The sequence below is a fragment of the Ictidomys tridecemlineatus genome, chromosome 15 (genome assembly GCF_052094955.1).
Source record: "Ictidomys tridecemlineatus isolate mIctTri1 chromosome 15, mIctTri1.hap1, whole genome shotgun sequence".
Taxonomy (NCBI): Eukaryota; Metazoa; Chordata; class Mammalia; order Rodentia; family Sciuridae; genus Ictidomys; species Ictidomys tridecemlineatus.
In genome coordinates, this window is record NC_135491.1 from 3,035,837 (window position 1) to 3,056,672 (window position 20,836).

General features: G+C 55.0%; 1 protein-coding gene across 2 annotated transcripts; it reads right to left on the reverse strand.

Annotated features, from left to right (window-relative positions):
- Nucleotides 1-1,593: 1,593 nt before the first annotated feature.
- Nucleotides 1,594-19,913, reverse strand: Prkcg (protein kinase C gamma). 2 transcript variants are annotated; one of them, XM_005342258.4, is made up of 18 exons: nt 18,998-19,913; nt 18,609-18,640; nt 17,593-17,675; nt 14,272-14,383; nt 14,015-14,146; nt 13,335-13,491; nt 12,493-12,627; nt 12,060-12,147; nt 11,752-11,781; nt 8,162-8,314; nt 7,658-7,846; nt 6,788-6,879; nt 6,643-6,705; nt 6,388-6,526; nt 5,103-5,183; nt 3,892-3,999; nt 2,722-2,862; nt 1,594-2,500 (listed from the first exon to the last, which is right to left on the reverse strand). In XM_005342258.4, exons 1-18 carry the CDS (start codon nt 19,165-19,167, stop codon nt 2,312-2,314), a joined length of 2,094 nt encoding a protein of 697 aa, XP_005342315.1. In that variant the 5' UTR covers nt 19,168-19,913; the 3' UTR covers nt 1,594-2,311. The 2 variants fall into 2 exon arrangements, with proteins under 2 accessions (XP_005342315.1, XP_077887612.1); XM_078031486.1 differs by lacking the exon at nt 18,998-19,913 and adding an exon at nt 15,960-16,093.
- Between the last annotated feature and the right edge of the window lie 923 nt (nt 19,914-20,836).

Here is a 20,836-nt window from a genome sequence, read left to right on the forward strand (position 1 = left end):
GGGAGGGACAGGCACAAAGAGAGACAGAGGAGAGAGAGAGAGAGAGACAGAGGAGAGAGAGAGAGAGAGAGAGAGAGAGAGAGAGAGAGAGAGAGAGAGAGAGAGAGAGAGACACGCAGAGACCTTGAGGCTGAGAAAGTCAGGGACCCACGGGTCCTAAGACCGTAGGAGACAGGGAAAGGGAGAGACAGAGGACTTTAAGACCCCTCACCCCCTCCACTACCGAGGCTCGGATTCTAAGGCCGAGGGAGTGGAGAGGTCAGAGACCCAGAGAGAAAGAAAGAGGCAGAGAGCGCTCAAAAGCCTGGGGCCGAGAGATGCTGAGATCCAGAGACCTTGAGCTTGCAGAAGAGAGAGACAGAGACAGAGAGAGGCAGAAGAGACAGAAAGAGACAGACCCTGAGAAGGAGAGAGAGCAGGGGCGAGCCGGGGGTGGTGGTGGGGTTCCCTGATAAAGACTGGAACTCTAGCCAGGCCAGGGGCTGCAGGAGGCGGGAGGGGGCGTCCCGGGCCGGGGTCCCCAGAGCAGCGGGCGGGCGCAGAGGAGCAGAGCCGGGTCCTGCAGCCGCCGCGGAGCTGGGAGCGGGGCCAACCCCCCCCCCCCGCCGTGATGTCAGCGGGGCCACTCTTAAAGGGGCAGGCCGCCCGCCGAGGGTCGAAGCGGGGGCTGGGGCCTGCGGGCATAGAATGGGGGGTACAGCGGCAATGATACGGGAGACAGAGGAAGCCTCAGCATCCAGTTGGACTGGGGCCCAGAAACCCAGGAACCTGCAGACCAGAAAGTATGCCAGGCCCTCAAGGGGGCCTGCGAAGCTCTGGGGCTCAATCCCCTCCAAATGCATAGACAGGCATACCACTCTGCCGGCCTGTCCCGTCCAGGGACTACATTCCCCATCAGCCCTGGCGGCCAGGGGCCGCACCTGAGGGAAGGGTCTGTCGCAGTGTCTGCTGGGAAGTGTAGTCCTTATGGATTGGCCCCTCTACTCCTCTCTTGCCCCCCAGTTACGAGTGGGTTGGGGGGGGGGACAGGCCAGAGGACACTTCTACCTTCCTTCTGACTTACTCGCCCACTGAGTTGCAGGGTTCTGGTTGTTTTGATTTCTCCATTGTGAGGTCTCTTCCTCTAATCAAGTCTTTAGGTCTCTGTTTAGGAGGCCAACCTTTCCTGTCTTTTCCCAGGACCTCCCAGGTTTGGATCTTGGTGTGTGGGTATGTGTGTGTGCGCAAGCATGTGTGTGCACGCACGCCCTTGCATGTTGCTCTGGATAGATATGTAGATGCCGTGTCTCCGTGCAAGGGATCTCTACTTTATACTTTGAATGGTCTAGGTATACATTTCTCATTGTGTTGAGTATCCACTTTGGTCCTCCCTAGAGCAGGCTCGCTCTCTTTCTGTGTATCCTATCTCTCGGGGATTTTTTCTCTTCCCTCTCTCATGCTGTGGGTATCTTCTCTTTTTGGCAGGGAGACTCTCTACTTTCCCTCTCTCTGTGTGCAACCCCCCTCCCTGCCTCTGTTTGTTTCTATGTACCGTCATTGTCCCACCTCCGCATTCCCTTCATTCTCCAAGCTTAAAAGAAAACATCCCAACACTTCAGCATCAGCATCCCAAATTTATTCTCCAGCAGCTGTGTCCGGGTGGGAGAGGCTAAGGGAAGAGGAGGGGGAGGTGGGGGAGGAGGGGAGAGAGTCCCAGAGAGTGGCAGGCACTGGGCAGGGGGTGAGAGGTTCCCAGTAAAACTGGAGCCATGCATGGGCAGGTGAGCAGTAGTGGGTTGGGGACAGGGGAGTCTAGAACAAAAGCTGAATCCTCCATAGATCCCAGGAATACCCGATGTGGTAGGGAGGTGGCCTGGAGAAGGGGAGCACAGCCTTCCTCTTAGTCTACAACTCAGGCCAAAGTGGGAGGGGCCTAGAGGATAGAGGTGGATCTAATCCGAGTCTGGACCAAGCAACCCCAAGAGACTACTGCCCCAGGGTGGGGTGAGAGAAAGAGGCATTGAACTACCAAGAGTTTAGAACCCCATGGAGTTGGGATGGTAGTGTGGTTCTGGAAGCCAGTGGAAGAGCATCCAGAACGCTGGGGGTGGGGGACAATATAGGGCTCAGCAGAATCTAGAACACAGGAAGGCTCTAGAGACTCCATGGAGTTTAGAATGTCAGGAATGCTTGAGAGGAGCATCTAGAACCCATGGGAGCAGAGGTCAGAATGCTGGGGGCAGGATCTAGAATGGGAAAGTGGGCAGAGAAGTGGGGGCTGCGACTGGCGAGCGGAGGGGGCATTGAGGACACCTAGCGGCAGCAGGTGAGATTACATGACGGGCACAGGCACCGGGCTGGTGGGGCTGCGGGCATCCGGGTGTACGAAGTCCGGGTTCACGTAGGTGAAGCCCTGGAAATCCGCCTGGTCGATGCTGGCCAGGACCAGGCGGTCCGGCGGGGTCAGTGCTGGCGCCGCCCGCGTGAAGAACTTATCGAAGTTCTCGCCACTGCGGCCACACTGAGGGAAAGTAGGAAGGGCAAGTCAAGCTCTGCCGGCTCCTGGAGGGCCTGTCCCGGAATGCCACTCCCGCCTCCTCCAGAGTCCGGACACTCCCTGCATCATCTCCGCACCCCCCTTCACGGTGTCTCGCAGAGGGGTCCACTCCCCGTAAAGGAAATGAAGCTCAGGAGTGCCCCTCCCCCACTCGGGAACCTAGGCTGGCGGTGAGGACGACTGACCGGGCGTGGCCTGAACGGAGGCGCAATCTCCAAGCGCTCCAGCCGCTCCCAGTCAATCCAGCGGAAAAAGCCGTGCGCCCGGATGGTGGGCTCCCCGTCCGGCCCGGAGCCTAGGCGCTTCCCTGGGTGCTTGGTCAGGAACTGTGGGAAGCAGAGAGAGACAGACAGACGGACAGATAGAGTCCAGGACAGGGAGACCACAGAGGAACAGACACAGGCACAGGATCCAGAGGGAGAAGAAGAGCAAGGGGAACGGAGATGGGGAGGAGGGGCAAGAAAGAAAGGGAGAGAGGAAGGGGAAGAGGGAAAACAAGTGGAATCCAGACCAGGAGACCAAAGGACAGTCCGAAAAACAGAAAAAAAAAAATCAAGGTGTGAGGGGCAGGGAACCCAAAAAGAGAGGAGTGGAGACATGGGGGGAATCCCAAAGGGGAAAGAGAACGGGGAGGGAGAGAAGTTTGGAGACCCAGAGAAAAGGAGGAATAGAGAGTCAGAGGGAGGGAGCATGGAGAGGCAGAGGGCAGAGACCCAGAGAAGGCAGAACAAGAGAGCTACAGTGTGCAGTTAAGAGTGGGGAAGAGGGCAGTGGAGACCCAGGGAGAGGGGGACAATGACAAAGTGTGGACAGAGATATAGGAGGAAACACCAAGAATCACCAGGGCCACACCCAGAAGGCCACCACATGCAGATGGAGGCAGAGGTATGAGACAGAGACCCAGTGCGAGTCAGAGGATGTGGAGACACCTGAGCAGGAGCGGCTGACACTTCTTGGAAACCCATGGTCAGAGAACCCTGTGGTTCTCCTGCATTAACTCCACGACCTTGGAGGAGAAGACTGAGGTCACGGTCTTGGTGACTCTTCTAAGAGTCCCCCTGAACACAAAAGCTGCAGGAGTTCAGTCTACCTGACTCACCAAGTTCTGGAGACACAAGCCCTGGCCTTTCAGTACTTCCTGCGGTGAGCCAGGGAGTGGGAGCCGAGGAGGGTAGGGTAAAGGAGGGCTGGGTGCAAGCAGAGCAGCACATGGTGATTCTAACAAAACCTGTGCATTCCACCAGTTTCCAAGAAGATGAGGGTAAAGACACTTGAGGAATGGGAACCTTTTTAAAGACAGACCACAAAGGGGCATGGATCATGAGTCTGAAGAAGCTGGGAGTGGGGATCCTCACCCCCTTGCAGATGGCCACAGCCTCCCGGGAAAGTGACTTGGGATAGGTGACTGTTTGCTCCATGATGGCCTGAAACAGCTCCTCCTCGTCTTCCCCATCAAAGGGTGGCTGTGGAAGTCGAGGAAATAAAGTCAGAGACCCTCCAAACTACTTTTTCCAAACCTTAATGCCCTCATCACCCACCATGAACACGACCAACGGAACCAACCACTGAACCCAACCACTCACTGCCACCAAACTCTCAAAGTTTAATTTCTCCGCAGTTTTTTTGTTTTTTGTTTTTTTGGGTTTTTTTTGTCTCACATGCCTCAGTTCAATGCAGCTCACTGTCTGGCTTTATTTATCTGATATGTCAATCAACAGGGTGTTAAATATGTAATATGTCATTTAAATAGAAGGGAGGAATGCTGCAGGACAGACCGTAAATGCACTCTCCGGCTGAATGCACAACTCTGGGACAGGAAAGGCAACACCAAGGTGAGGGGTCTTAGTTGAGAGTCTAGGTGGTCTGTGTAGACAACTGGGGGGAGCATGTTTTTGGGTAGGGAAAAAATGCCACTTTATCTTTTTAAGCTGCTAGGTCAGCATTAACATTTCCTCCAACTGTGAATGTAAGCAATAATCTCTGATAGCAGTACCTATATAACTTCATCACCAATAGAAACCACAATATCTTATCATGAGAGTTGCAGGTACTTCAGAATATCAGTTTTCAGTCATTCCTACCTCCAAATATGTAAGATCTTCCTAAAGCTGTGTATCACTGTTAGAGCTACTACTTAATGGATTGATTAAAAACAGCATATGTTCACATCCCAATTTTTAATATTTAGACAACTGTATATATTTAATTAAGTTAGATTCAATTAAATTATTAAAGTTTTGAAATCTATGTGATTGACTTTGTCATTCTATTATCTTATTTTGTGTACACGAGAACAATATTTTGAGAAGAAGCACACCGGCCTCCCCAGGCTAGTGGGGTCCCTGGCAACAAAAAAGGGAGGTGGTTACACAGTCCCGCCTACGGTGAGACAATATTTCAGGACCCTGGACAACGCTGCCTGGGCTCAACCTCTGCCTGGCTGGGCGCACCTCCTTAGACTTTTGACCTCCCTTCCACCTTGCTTTTCCTGAGACAAAGGCCACACAATGGGAGCACCCCACTGTGTTGCCTCTACAACGCCAGCATCTCCCCATCTTCCCCTTACCTGTCCCGCCAACATCTCATAGAGCAGAACTCCGAAGGACCACCAATCGACAGACTTCCCATACGGCTGGTAGGCAATGATCTGGAGGGAGGCCCAAAGGCAAGGAATCATGATTTTTCTTTAGGAAGCCCAGGATTCCCCTGGCCTCGCTCTCGGGATCCCTACCCACTTCAAGTGCTGAAAGCACTTGAATTCTTCCCACTCTGAATATTTTGGCGAGAGCTCCACCCTTTGGAAAATTCATGAAACAAATTCATCTATTTAAAACATTCCTTTGCTCTCAAACAGAAGGACCACCTAAGGGCCAAGGCACAAGTTCCAGCCATCTAGAACATTTGGGTAACTGAACCTTGCCTTTGAATATCAGGTATGGGGCTAAACCTTGGAGACTAGAGAACACAGTCATCTAAGGTATTATTTTAAAAATAGATGCTCCTGCCACTGAAGAATTCTGGCTTTGGTGAGACAGAGCGACCATCAGGAACATGTGTTTCTCTAATGTTCCACAGGTGATTCTGATACCAACCAGGTTTTGTAACCACTAATGTTATCTGGGCATTAGCATTCATCAGTTGAAAAGATCAAGGGACAACACCCCCAACACAAGCTTCTCCCCAGCCTAGAGAAGTTGGGGACACACAACGCCCATCTGCATGCACACCAGAAAACATGAACTCCAGCCCCTTCACAAAGCCGATTCTCTGCCCACTGAGAGGACTTGAGGAAGTGCAGCTGCTCTCCAGGACTCTTAGGGGTGTGACCCTTCCCTCTGAGAGTGGCAGAAGAGCAGCCCACTGAGATCAAAGAGCCACGGCCCCTAGGTTCAACCCCCAGCACCTCAGAAACAAAACAAAACAAATCCATGTGCAAAACGCACCCCAGAGCTTTCCTCCAATGAATACTCCAGCTGGAGTACACAGGAGAGGACAGCCTCAACGCATGCATAGTATTCTTAGGGGACAGGCCCCTGCCCACACAAAGTACCCTAGAAATAGTCTCCACTCCTTAGGATGATCCAGGCCCTACTCACTCAGCATTCCTACCAGCTGGTGCCACTGCCTTCCAACATCCACCCACCCGTGCGGCTCACGCTGCCTATTTAGAGACCCAGCTCCTCCACTTAGAGCTCAGCCAGCAGGCCTCCCCGTGCAGACCCTGGAGGGAGACCTCACCTGCTTCCAACACCCACAGGCCCCTGGGCACCACCCTCTGTGAATACTACACAGCCACACCCACCAAGGAGGTCTGAATGTGCCCAAAGCAGCACTTTAAACTCCAAGGTTACCTCAGGGGCTATGTAGTCCGGGGTCCCGCAGAAGGTGCGGGTTGTGGTCCCAGGGAAGACGTTCTCCTTACACATGCCAAAGTCAGTGATTTTGATGTGTCCTTCAGCATCCAGCATCACGTTGTCCAGCTTCAGGTCCCTGGAGGATGAGGGGAGGAGGAGGAATTGTGGGAAGGGCTCAGTTCAGCAGGCTGCAGCCCTAATCCCTTCCCCTCGAAGGCCAGACATCCCTCCAAGCAGAGTCCTGGGGCTGACCTGTAGATGATGCCCTGATTGTGAAGGAAGAAGAGGCCAATGGCGATTTCGGCGGCATAGAACCTGCAAAGTCAGCGTGAAGTTGGAAGGTCACTGGACCTAGCCCTACCACCCTCCCCTCCCTTCTTTCTTAGCTGAGACTCACGCTGCATGGGGCTCCTTAAACTTGCCCAACTGCTGAATGTGGTACATCAAGTCACCCCCGGTGACATACTCCATCACGAAATACAGGCGGTCCTGGGGAGGAGTGGGCAGGGCTTAGAGGCAGGGACACAAACATCTGGGATAGGAAAAGCCCTTTGCTCCCGACTCAGGGCAAACGTAGAGGGCTCTGGATCCACCCAGCCAGAAATCCAGAGCAAGTGGCCATCCCAACACGAAGGGCCCTAAATTTCTAATCCTGCCTCCTCATAATCTGCATGGCCCAGTCCTCCCTTCTTATACCTATCAGATGATCTGGTGCCAGCTGTCCCAGAATTGAATACTAAGGCTCACACACGGAACTGAAATTCAGGCACACCAAAACCTCTTTCCACATCCAGCCACCCACATGTGTAATTCTGGCTACCTATGACCAAAGGTGGTCAGGCTTCACCTGTACTTGTTTCTTAATCCAGGAAGCTGGTCACACCTCCCCAAACCCTGAAAGTCAAACCCCTTGCTCCATGCCGTAGTCTCAGGGAATTACCAGTTTCTGACCTATCCTTCATTTAGAACACACCTACTCCTGTGCTCAAAGATACAGAGAGCCGGCTACATGTGCTCAGAACCAAGCTTGCCAGGGGCACAGGCATCCTGGCTGCGCCCACTCTGGATCCTATCCCCTGGCCACCCTCCAAGCATGGCATCCATTCCAAGCATGCCCAGGAGTCCAGCGTCTGGCCGTGCCCACTCAAGAATGAGTAAGTTTCCTTTTCCTTGCCCTAAACTCAGAATCCCAAAGCAGACAGCAAATCCATCCAAAGGCGGGGAGAGGTAAGGTCTCTGGGCCAGACTCTGTCCCCTCCCTCCTCACCGGGGTCTGGAAGGTGGAGTGGAGCTGGGTGAGGAAGTGGGGCCGGCCGCCAGGACCTCGGCCCCCCAGTGCCAGCACGCGTTTCTCCACCAGAGTACAGTCCACGTCGTCGTCCTGCACGATCACGTCCTTTTTCAGGATCTTTATGGCATAGAGCTCGTCAGAGCCCCTGCGCTCGGCCAGCATCACCTACAGAAAGGGCAGTCCATCTGGGGAACTCAGGGGTGCGGGACCTTGCCCCATCTCCTAGCAGGGACACAGACAATGGGGTCCCAGGTACCTTCCCCTTTCCTAAGCCGTGGTCCCCTGACTTTGCTCCCATGCCCTTGAGGAAATGTCCACACCTTTGGATCTCTTCCCTCCAGGAACCCAGGCAACCCCACCAAAATCCATTTGGGAACATGGGAGCCCCATCTCTCCCCACCCCTGCTTCTCACCTAAGGATCAGAAATCCAGCCTCCCCACAGACATCCTCCCCTTCCCCCAGAACCCCAGAAATCCAACCTTCCCAAAACTGCCTTTTCCTAGGACCATGAGGAAGCTGAAGTCAGAGATGTGCAGACGTCCTTGGCCGGCCCCAAAGAAGCAGCGTTTGGGGTCTGTGGGACTAGGGGATGGGGATGGGATGGGAGAGGAAGAGGGGCCCATCCGCACTCTCTGCGAGAAAAGGGAGAATGAGGTCCGGAGGTGGTCAAACCCAGACAGAGAGGCCAGAATGAGAGGGTGGGGAGAGATAAAGACAGGAAAGGGGGCCACTCCTCCCACCCTGCGCTTGGCCCAGGAGCTTTCTCTGACTCCCCCACCTCCCGAGCGCTTGATTTATTGTTTAACGAACACCTGTGCCACCTCTGGGAAACCTTGCCGTCACCCCCATTTTACAGAAGAAGAAACCAGGGAGAAGAGGTTAAGCCATCTGCCCGGAGTCAGAGAGGGCAGGAACCTGCCAGCCAGCGGACCCACGCTGTTCATCTCCGTGGTCTTGCTGCTCTCAGCCTCTCAGCCTGAATCCCTTAGACCAGGGGCCCCACTCCTGAGAATCTGCATTTCTAACAGGTCCCAGGAGGCCCTGCATGCTGCTGGCCTGGAGACCACTGGGCTCTGAGCTGCCAGAGCTTCTGCACCTCCTCCTGCCCCTGCCTCCAGGAGGGTCCCCTGAGTGAATGGCTGCCTCGGCTTCTACACTGTCCCTGTCTGTCGTGCGGCTCTTTCTAATGCACTCTCTGCTCGGCAGGCAAAGGGACCAATTTAAAAATAAATAAACCAGGTCATGTCTCCCCTATGCTTCCAACCTTCTAACAGCTTCTCCCTGCATTAGGATTTCATTCCATGTGGCTTCACGGATCCCTCCTCCTTCATGTTCTGCCACCCCGGCCTCAGATGCACTGTCCTCCCTCCCGGCACAGGGAGGCCCCGCCCAGTCTTCCTTCCCCTTTCCTCCTAGCTCTCTCTCAAGCATCCTTTGGACCTTGGCTCAGGCCTTCGGAAGCTTCTGCAGATTGCTTTAACGGGGTCAGTCGCCTCTCATGGTCTCTGCTACTGTGGACAGCTCCTTCACAGCCCTGGTCATTTGCCTCTCTCTGCGTGCCTATCTGCTCACACCATGGGCCTACCCCCTGCGGCAGGGGTCTGTTTTGTTCTCCAAGACGCAGTGGCAGTTCCTGGGGCATAGCTGCAGCTGCACAAGGTGTAGTCTTGTGCAGAAGCGCTGTCTGACCTCCTGGATTCGGACTGTCACTGCTGAGAAATCTCCATAGCCTCCCTAGGATGCTGGGATAACAGGTGTGACCACCAGGGCGGCTACGAAGAGCAGGTGTATTCACATACGCAAAGCACCCAGAAAGTGCGTAAAGTGTGAGAAAGGCTGCTGTGTTTGCCATGGCCAGGATACCCACAGGACACCCCGCCTCGTTAGGGGCTGCCGCCTGTGGAAATGCATTGGTAATATTAATCCCTGCCCATCACTGAGTGGCAAAGGATACCACAGGCACATCTGCCTTATCAGTGATATTCATGGACTACAGAATTAATAAAACCCAAAGGTAGAATTCAAAGAAAATTGTACACACTATACCTGCATGCATTTTATTTTGTTTTGCTTCATGTCCCTAATCTCTAATTTTCCAAGGAAACTATTAACGCCCAAAAGGCTAAGAGAGCAAGATTAGATAACAGGTTCTAGACTTGGGTACTTCAGGACAAATCACCGCAAGCCACACCTCCCTCCACTGTCACTCATGACCTCTCTACTTCTGGCATATGCCATCTCCAACTTCCTGCCACCAGGCCTCTGCCCACTATCCACCAGGTATCTGCAGACCACACCTTCTCAGCTGAAGGCACAGGCAGGTGTTATGCATACCACCATGCAGCTGCTGAAGGACTCTGGGAAAAAGGCTCTGCCTCTCTGGGCATGGATTTCCTCCCTCTATCCTTCCTTCAATGCAGCCAGTGCTCAAATTTCACAACACAAAAGAGCCAGTGGAGGAATATGCTTAGTACACAGATAGTTTCACTTAGTGGGTCTGCAAAGAGGTGAGAAAAATGCTTTTTGAAGCAAATGCTCCTCTAATTCTGATGCAGGTGACCACAAACAACCAGAACCCTGGTGGGAGCTGCTCTAAGAGTCCGGGAAGGACTAGCTGTGTTGCTGCTGTTGAATCTCACCTGTCCTGCAGCTATCACCTAAGTGCCGCTTCTTCTGGGAAGCCCCTGGGCCAGGTGTTGGAGCTCCCACCACAGCCTGTGGCCACCCACTCCCACCCCCTGCTAACAACCCCTGACAGCCCCTCTGTCCTCGTGATTTGTGCAGCAGCGCGGGCAGTGCGAAGCTTCCCCAGCATTGCCCGTCCCCTTGCTTGGTTACAAGATCTGGCGAGAGGGTGCTGAGCGACGGAGGCCTTGGGAGCCAGAGGCCCAGTGCACTTCCTGATCCTCAGCTGCAGCCCAAGTCTAGCAGCCTTCTTCCTACTTCCACCTTGCCTTCTGCGGCCTGCATGCCAAACCAGGGCAGTCACCTGTTACAACCTCAGTGGGCTCAGCTCAGCCCTCTGCTGGGTGCTCCATGCCTTCCCCCTCACCCAGGGCCATCCTGGAGAGATGAGCAGGCATCCCTTCCCTCTCAGGTCCACCTCCTCCCCCCTTCCTCTGCTCAGGCTTCACTGTCCAGGCATCCTGACCTGCTCTGGCCTCAGGACCCTTACATGTGCCCATCCCTCAGCCTGGGAGACCCTTCTCCCTCACTTGCTCTTGGTCTTTGCCTGAGAGCCACTTTCCCGGGGAAGCCCTCTGCCTACTGAGAACCTCCCCAGCAGCATTCCCTGCCCTCCCTAACGCTCATATTCCTTCTTTTCACTTGTCACCTGTCACCTTTTACACATGACCATGTACTTGTTTATTTGGGTTCATGTCTTCCCCCCAGTGAAAGCCCCAGGAGGGGAGGACTGTTTCTGTCTTGTGCAGAACCAGGCTTTGCACACGGAGATGCTCCACAAAATGTTCTCTGGCAGAGGAGCTGGAGAGAGAGCCTGCCTGCCCCTCCAGGCTCTGGGGAGCTGCCCCCACTCTCCAGGCTGTGCCCCCTCCCCAGGGCCTGAGCCACCTCCATTTTCAAACACATATCCCCTTGTCCTGGCCAACTCAGGCTGCCTCCCTGTCAGAGAACCACCTGCTTCTAATTCAGGACAGGGCCTGGCGCATGCCATGCCTCAGGAACTACTGCTCTGGGACTGGGTGAGCAAAGGCAAAGGCGGAGGGCCCCAGCCACTGAAAGGTGGAAAACCCGAGGGCCAGGTCAGACCTCAGTGCCTCAGGAGAGCCCTCCTGGCCACCGACCCACAGGCTGGCTCATGGCCTCTTCCAGGCCTCTCCAGTACCCACAGCCATCTCTAATTTAGCACACCTTCCTTTATTTAAGTATCTGTGACAAGTCTCTGCCTGAGGACACTGGGATTATTCTGCAATCACTGCATGTACCTGGCACAAAGTATGTGCTCAACCCATGTGTGCAGAACTGAAGGTGGAGATCAGGGGAAGGAGGGGCAGGTAGAAAGAGGGAGAGGAAAAGCAGGTCTCATTCACAGCCCGGCTATACTCACCTCATACAACTCCAAGGGGTAGTTACAGGCCTAGGGGAGAAGAAAGCAGAGTCAGGGCCCCAAGAGAGCAGGTGATTGCCCAAGACTGGGGACCAGGGCCCCTGATACCCATAAGTTGTGGGGATGAAGAACTACAATTTCCATCAGGCCCTGGGGCTAGCGCCCCCAGAAGGGCAGAAGAAGGAGCCCCCAGTGTCTTCTGGGAATTGTAGTCCCAGGACCAGAGGGCAACCAGTGGGAAGAGGGCAAGGCCAGCTCTGAGCTGGGGGAGGCTGGGCTGTGCTCCCCTGGGGAAGCCGTCCAGGTACCTCGAACTTCTGGAGGAGGCTGCAGTTGTCAGCATCGGCCACCGGCACATTGTAATATTCGCCCTCCTCCTGGTTCAGTAACTTGTACCTGACATACAGACGGAGACCAGGGCCGGGCAGGGGTAGGGGAAGCAGGGCACCCATGGGAGAGGCAGAGACAACCAAAGGGAAGAAAGAGACACAGAGCGACAGACACAGAGATGGAGAGAAAGAGTGAGATAAGGAGGGGGGAGAGGGAGGGTAGGGGAGAGGGGAAAGAGAAGAGGAGGAGGAGGAAGGGGAGAGAGGAGGGAAAAGAGAGGAGGAGAAAAGAGAGGAGGAGGAGGAGGGAGAGTGCTTCGAGGTGGAGGGGATGAAGGTGGTCCGGAGGAGAGACCACACATGGATGGAGAAGGTGATCCTGAGTGTGCCCGGCCCTAGCCCTCCTCCTCACCAGCCATCCACGGGTGCCTTCAGCAGTTCGGAGACACCAAAGGACATGGCCCCCATGAAGTCGTTGCGGGAAGTCCGGTCCCAGTCCCACACTTCCACGCTGAGCCTGCGCTCCACATCCCCCGGCTTCAGGTTGCTGTGGCAGGAGAGGGGCAGGGTGAGGGGTGGCCATTTCCTACCCATGCAGCCACCTCCACCCTGGCTGGTGGGGCCCACATAAACCTCCAGGGCTCGAAGTGGCTGTCCCTCCCTGCTGAACCTCTAGGCCCTTTCCCATCCCTCTGTCTCCTGGTCTCTCCCTCTCTGAGTCTCTGTCCTGTCTTTATGGCTTCTCTGGGTGCCCTGCCACTCCCCCCACCCTCCCTCCCTGTCCTGTCTTTGGACTCACACCTCTTCTCCTGAGACCTCTTTGTCTCTCTGGGTCTGTGCCTCCCCTGGTCTTTTCTTCCTAGTGACCCCCTCTGACTGTTCCTCTCTCTCCTGAATCCTTTCCTCTTTGTCTCCTGTAGACTCTCTGGATCTCCTTTGTCTCTAGGTCTGCCTCTTTCTCTGGTCCCCTCCCCACCTGTCCCAACCACCTCTTGAGTATCTGTGAGTCTCTCTGTCTGTCCTCTAATCTGTCTCTTGATGGTGCTCTCTCTCCTCTGCTGGCTGTCTCCAAACTTGAGGGCTTTTCTCAGCTTCTGTATCTCCATTCCCCTCCCTCAATCATTCCATTCCTTTGTCCTACCACCTTCTTTTGCCCTTGCTTGGGAGAGTCTCTCTATCCTAATACTTCTCTCAGCTTCTCTCTGGGGTTTTCTGGCCACCAGTCATCATAGCCTCCCCAGCATCCCAGCTCACAATACAAAGGTCTCATTCCACACAGGGTTTAGCGTGGCTTTCACTGTCCGTGTCTTCTGTTTTGTCAGGTTCCGAGGGTCTGGGATGAGCTTCAGTTTCACATAAGGATCAGACAGACCGTTGGGGTCCATAGGAATGAGGTTACGGGCCTCACCGACTGAAGCACAAATGGGGGGAGGGGGTCACTTGAGTTAGAGGCCCGGGAAGAGGCTCCTAGCCCTCTTCAGTCCAATCAAGAACCCCAAGCTCCTGGGCTGTAGCCTAGCACACGTGAGACACTGGGTTCTATCCTCAGCACCACATAAAAACAAACAAATAAAATAAAGGCATGTTGTCCATCTACAACTACATTTAAAAAAAAGAACTCGGAGCCCCGACTTTTCTCACGTCCCTCACCTGCCAGAAGCCCAGGCAACCAGGCTCTTTCCTCAATCATGCATCCAGAATCGGACCCCAGGTCCTCCCACATCCAGCCCTTTCAAGGGTTCTGATCCCTAGAAGTTGCAAGAGCCAAGGCAGGAAGCAGGGGGCCAAGCTGGAAGGGAGTGGCTGAGCGGAGGCGCGCGGGTGGGCGTGGCCTCACGGTTGAGGGCGTGGCTTCAGTGCTGTGGACGAGGCCAGCCCGGTGGGGCTCGGTCACAGCCTCACAGCCTCACGTCTGGGAGGGAGTGGGGCCTCACCAGTCACGTGGATCTCGTCGGCTGTCGGGGCCCGGATTTCTAGCTGTAGGCGCCCACGGCGCTCAGTGTGGTCCACCCCACACAGCGAGGGCACGCTCCGCACACAGCGCCGGTGCACGTTCATCTCGCAGCCTGGCGGGATAAAACTGGGGGTAGCGCAAGCCCATCCCAGGTCCCACACCGCACCCGGCATTTCCCCGGCCCTGACCCTGGCTTTGAAGGGGCCTGGACGCGAGCAGTCAGCAGCGGGCACTCACAGGAGCACTTCATGCCCTGGTGCACCAGTCCGTAGAGCAGGGAGCCGCAGTGGTCGCAGAAGGTGGGACTGCTGTAGCTGTGCAGGCGGAACTTGTGCTTGTTCCGGGGGTCCTGGGCGGAGGAGAGTCGCTTAGGGGGGCTTAGGGGTGGGGAGGGCCCCCCAGCAAGAGGAGGATTTTTATCTCCTTTTGCCTTGCTCTCTGCCTGCCATCTACTCATTTCGGGCTACCGATATTCACCAGGCGCCTACTGTGCGCCAGGCACTGTTCTGGTTAACAGGACTCAGCATTGAAAGAAGGCAGAGTATAAACATGGTAAATAAAATACGTAGTGTGGTGGACAGTAATAGATGCTCTAGAAAAAACAAACAGCAGGGATGAAGACTGCCAGAATTTGGGGGGCCGAAACTTGAAGTGGAGTGGTCAAAATAACAAAATGGGCAGTTGGGTAGAACTTGAAGGTGGGGGCTTCTAACAATTTTGGAGAACTTGTGGGCTGCCCTGAACCCCAGCATCCTTTCCTGACAGCCTCAGTGTCTGCTCTCTGGGTGGTCTGTGTTCTCCCAGACTCAATGGTATAGGGGTGGTGACCCCTCAGTTATGGCAGGCATCCAGGAGACTGAATGAACTAGCATAGAACACCCAGCAGGACTCTGGATGTCAGGTGTGCTCAATGTCATGGATCTAGCCGTAGTTATCGGTGTGGTTATTACTAGTGACGTTGCTGCCAGTCCTGTGTAGTCCTGAGTTTAAATGAGAGCTTGTGACTGTGCAAAGCCATTCCCAGTCTTGAGCCTCAGCGTCCTCCTCTGTCTAAGGGAAATAAGCAATTCACAGCTTGAAGCAACGCTAACTTTTCAGAGTCATTTCCACAGGAATTTAGAACACCTACGCCACATCTCCTACCAGCCCCCCAAACTTCTACCCCTAGGACAATGTTTGGTTGTTAAATAACTTGATATTTTTCTTTTTCTAAGAATTCATTGAAAGAATTGTCATAGGGAAAAATTTACAACAGTCTTGGCCTTTATTTTAGCAAGGTTTCTATTTTGAATATATATATTTGGGTCGGGGGAGGGAGTTGGAAATGGCCATGATCTCCTTCAAGGTTCTGGGCCTCTAACTCCAAAGGTTCTAGCCACCCTAAATAAGATGCCTGTGCCAGGGTGCGTGCTGGGTGGGGTAGGGACAATTCTCAGCAGGGTGCCTGACACAAGCTATCCACTAACTAACGGAAGCTGTTAGTCTCACAGTGAAGGTCCTTGCTAAAAGAAGTCAGCACAGAGCCTCGGGTTAGGCAGATCCAGGTCTGAGTCTTGGTCTGAGTCATTACCTGGCCCTGGGCCTCCCCACGACCAGCCCTTTTAGGACCTTAGGTTCCCTACTGTAAAATGGGGGCCATGAGCCCTTCCTGAAAAGGATTCATGAGGACCAAGTGAAATCATGCTTCCAAGCCCTTGGCATTTCTAAAGCCTTGATCCGTTTACTTACAACAAGATCAAAAGCATTAAGAAGCAGAGAGAGAGAGAGAGAGAGAGAGAGAGAGAGAGAGAGAGAGGAGCAGAAGAAAGACTTCCTCCTCACTGTTCATCCTGTTTCCTCTCTGATGATAACACTTTCAGCAATGATAATAATAAATAATATTTTGGTTCTAAGTTCCAGATAGCATCCATGAGTATCTGACTTACTGAAACCTCAGAATTATTCCATAGGTATGGGCTGGGGATGTGGCTCAAGCGGTAGCGCGCTCGCCTGGCATGCGTGCGGCCCAGGTTCGATCCTCAGGACCACATACCAACAAAGATGTTGTGTCCACCGAGAACTAAAAAATAAATATTAAAAAAAATTCTCTCTTTCTCTCTCTCCTCTCTCACTCTCTTAAAAAAAAAAAGAAAAGAATTATTCCATAGGTGGACACAATTAATACCCCCACCTTACAGATCAGGAACTTGAGATCAAGTGGTAAGTTCTTTGAGGAACCAGAATGTGGCAGGGCTGTGATCCCCTGCTTGGACGGGGACACAACACTTCAGCTAACCTTACTGGCTGTGGAGATTCAGTTCTACTCCACGTCCAGAGACCAGGGTGTGTGCACAGGATGAGCACTGCACAGACCGAGCCAGGGCTGGTGGAGGTGGGCAGGTGGCCAGAACACACAGGCGTGTGGGCTGCGGCGTTCTATGAGGTCTCACCGCTATGTACTTCGACAGCCTGACCAGCTGGCTGACTGTCTCCCAGGCTTCTGTGGATCTTTCTCTCTTTGCCTATCGTCTAATCACAGAGCGGTCACCCACCTATGTCACACCCTGCACGTGTCAACCCACCGGCTTCAGGGAACTGTCAACACAAACCAGGGACATCTGTCTAGATTTGTGCTGTCCCACTCAGTAGCCACTAACCACATGTAGCTCTTTAAGTCAGTTGGAATGAGATGGAATGAAATGGAATGGAGACCCCTGCCCCTCAGTGGAAGCAGCCCTATTTTATGTGCTCACTAGTGCACCTGGCTGACGGCCACCTGATAGCAAACAGGACACTTCCGTCATTGAAGAGCTCTACTAGCCAAGGCTAGCTCATCAGCCCTGTTTTACAGAAGAGGAAACTGAGGCTCAGAGAGGAAGTGGAGGGGCTGGGAGGGGCATCCAGAGTTGACAGTTGTTGTCAGCCCTTGATAGGGAGAGGGGCAGGGTGGGAGGCTGTGTGCACGTGTGCAACTGCACTGGGCACGTGTGGGTGTGTGCCGCAGGGTCTCTGGGCCGCCCTCTCTCAGCATCACTAAAGGTCCAGGATCCACCATTTCCTATTTTAGCTTCTCTCAGTACCTTCGTGTCTGCCTCTGATTCTCGGCCTGTATCTCTGTGTCCAGAACTACCCAGCTCCCCTCTATTGCTTTCTCTGTTCCATTTCTCTTTCTCTTTCTGTATCAATCTCTTGTGTCTTTCTTTTCCTGTATCTCTGTCCCTTTTTCTATCTTATCTCAAGGTATCAAGGTCCAAATTGACCTCTCTGTTCCTCAGGCCTCATTTTCTTAAATCCCCCTACCTCTGGATTGTAGCCTACCCCCTCCAGTACTGGTCTTTGGTTCCTTCACCCCTGCCTCCTCTCTGTCCCCCACCTGTGTCCCTGGCCTGTCCCAGGCCCCCTCGCATTCCCCCTTTCCAGGCCAAGGGCAAAGAATCTGGGCCAGACTAGCTCCCCCTATCTCTTCAGCCCCCCTCCCCTACCAGCCTTAAAAATAGCAGGAGAAATTGGGACGGACGCCGAGGGGGTGAGGGCGGGGGTGCGGCTTGAGGAGGAAGAACCAGGTGTCCGGACACTCACATCCGTCTGGGGGCCCTTCCCAGCGCCTGGACACTCGAAGGTCACAAATTCGTGGCATCGTCGATGAACCACAAAGCTGCAGACTGAAGGTGAAAATCATAGAGACACAGAGGCAAGGAGAGATGGGAAGATCCAGAGAGACCCCCGACAGTCACAAAATTGGAAAGAGACTGAAAATTCTGACAGAGACAACCACACAGAGAAGATTCCAGCATACAGAGTCCAACAGATAGAAAATCAGAAGACAGACCCTGGGCCGGGGGAGGGGGAACCAAGAATGTTCTCAGAGATGCAGAGAATCAGACTCAGAGCACAGAGCCCCCAGTGTGCAACCACAGCCCAAGGGAGACAGGGAGAAAGAAAGCAGCCTTCCACGGACCAACAGACCCCAGCCCACAGATGGACACAAGAAAGCCAGGAGAGAGGCAGGCAGATTTAAGGAGAGAAAACACAGAAATATCCTCAGAAAACAGCAGAGTGGCAACTTGGGCAGAAGTGAGTCTGGGGGCGCTGCTCCGGCCCGCCCCCCACCCTGACTCACTCTGTTCTCAGCAGTGGCAGCTGGTGCTTTAGGACTCGCCCCCCTTTCCGCCCCCCAGAACTGCCGGCCGGCTGGGCCCCCACCCGCCCATCCTTGACCCCACCCGGCCTGCCCCTGCCTAGAATGGCGTTGTCATGGTGATGGCTGCCTGGGTGGGGGGGCTCTGACTTTGCATCTCCAGCCCCTTCCCCCTTCAGCTCCCCTTTTCCAAATCTCCCTGTTCCCATGGCAACAGATTCTCCAAATATCTGTCCCCACCTGGAGCCGGCCGAGGGAGGGGCCCCCAGCACCACCTCCGCGGTGGCCCTGCCATCAGAACTCCCTCCCCACCACAGGCTGTGTCTCTGCCACACCCCCCGCCCCGGGCTCCCCCGCGCCTCTCTGGGGACCAGAGAACACGTGTGTCAGCAGCCTCAGCTGAGAAACCCCAGCCTCCACCCTCGGGGGTCCCAGCAGTCCAGGTCCCGGCTCTTACCTTGGCACTGCAGGCCCTGTTTTCCAATTCCCCTGGAAGAGCAAGGACCTGAGGTCAGCGCAGGGAAGGGTGGACCCTCCCACCTCTGAGAGCCATTGGCAGTCTGAGGTCTTGGCCTCCGACCTGCAGTTCTGGGCCCAGGTAGCTAAGCCCCAGCCGCCTCCCCTTCTAGAAGCCAGAAATTCTGGTCCAGCCCCTCCTCCTTCAGACCCAGGATTCCAGCCCCCGCCCCTCCTCGCTCAGACCCAGGGGTCCGGACCCTAGGTTCCCACCCTCCTGGAACCCAGGAGTCGGGGCTGCAGCCCCTCTGTGCTCCTCCCTCGGAGGTCTGTGTGACACAAGTCTGCACCTCCAGTCCCCTCCTCTCGGCCCCCAGCCCCTTCCCTCACCAGATGAAGTCGGTACAGTGGCTGCAGAAGGTTGGCTGCTTGAAGAAGCGAGCGGTGAACTTGTGGCTCTTGACTTCGTGGACAACCTTCTGCCTCAGGGCCCCCTTTCTGCAAAACAGGGGTCGGGGTCCCCCCTCTGAATCGCCTCCGCCGGGGCCCAGACCCGCCATGGCCCCAGGAATGCAGCAGCGACCAGGACCCTGCCTTTCTGGGGAAACAGGTGTACTGGAGAGGAGCGGGGACTCGGGAGATCCCGAGGTGGGCAGGAGAGGGGCGAGGCACCGCCAGGTGCGCAGCGCGGGCAGGAGCGGCACCCCCGCCGGCCCCGCCTGGGGCAGCGGGCGGGTGCGGGAGAGCAGAGCCCCGGCGCCGAGGAGCCGGAGGCACGGGCGGCGGCGGGAGCTTGGGCTCGGCACCTGCTGAAATGTGGGAGCCCCGGGTGGGGGGAGGCGTTGCCATGGCGACCGAGGGGCGGGGTTTCTGCTTAAAGGCGCCCCCCTCCCTGAAACATGGGTCGAATGCCCTGCCTCTCCCCTACACGTGCACACACCCACTCCGAGAATTGGCTGCGGGGAGAGGGCATTCTCTAAGCCTTGTCCCCGACAATCTGTTACACTGATCGGCTCCCTTTTTCTTCCCCACCCAGTTGCCTTGGTGTGTCCCGTTCGCCCCCTGCATCTCCCCTCGGGTCTCCGTCTTTCTGACGGTGTCACTCTGTGTCAGTCAACAAACTTTCTGCTTAGTGCTGAGAATCCAATGGTGGACAGAGATTTGGTGTATTACTTTCCCTGATGCTACTGGAGTCTCTTTTCCCACGATCTGTGAATTTTTTTTCTATACGTCTCTCTCTGGAAGGTCTCTTCCTCTTGACTTTGTCTCTTTCCTTCTATTTGTGAAGATTCTTATTCTCAATTTTCTCTCACTTTCTCCCCCTCCCCCCCCCTCTCTCTCTCTCTCTCTCTCTCTCTCTCCCCCTTTCTCCCTAGATCTGTTTTCCTTTCCCTGTCCGAGAACGTCTGTTTCCATTTCTCTCTTTCTTGGGCTGTGTGTCTCCATCAATGCCTGTCACCTCTCTGGGTCTTAGTGTTAGGAGGATCAATCTCTGCCCCTCTCTCTGACTGTTCCTGCCTCTCTTCTCTCTCCCACATCCCTGTCTTTATACCTGCTTGTCTGTTTCTCTTTATGGCTAATCTGTTGGGCTTGCCTCTTTCTCCTCAATCTGTGGTTTAATGTTTCTCTTTGCCTGTCCTTCTCTGGTTCTGTCAATCTCTCTGTCGCTAGGGAAAAGCTCTGAATATTTGCCTCTGTCTCTCCTCCCTGTATCTCTTTGTGATTCAGCGTCTCTCCGTTTTCTCTTCTCTGTCCCTTTCCCTCTGATCCACTATTTGTCCCTCTGGCCCTGTGACTGTTCCTGGGGCTCACTCCTCTGTAGCTCCCTGGGAATCAATGTCCTGGAGGTTGCTTCTCCATGTCTCTGGCTCTGGTCATCTTGATCTCTGGGGTTGGTTCCTCTCCACCTGTGTCTCCCCGAGTGATTCCATCTCTGGGGTTCCCCCCGTTGTCTCCCTAGGACTATTCATCTCTGGGGGTCGCCCCCGGCCCCAGTACTCTGTCTCTGGGGGTCGGCCCGCCCACCACTCCCGAGCGTCCAGCCCCAGGACTCTCCGTCTCTGGGGTCGCTCCCCGAGTCTCCCTGGGAGTGCGTGCACCCCGGTTGCCGGCTGCGTGCATCCTCCCCGCTACCCGTCCGCTGGGCGGTGTCCTCCACTCGCGCGCGCTTCCGGGGTCGGGGCACGCGGAGGCCGCACTGTTGCCAGGACAACCAAGGCCCGCCCCGAG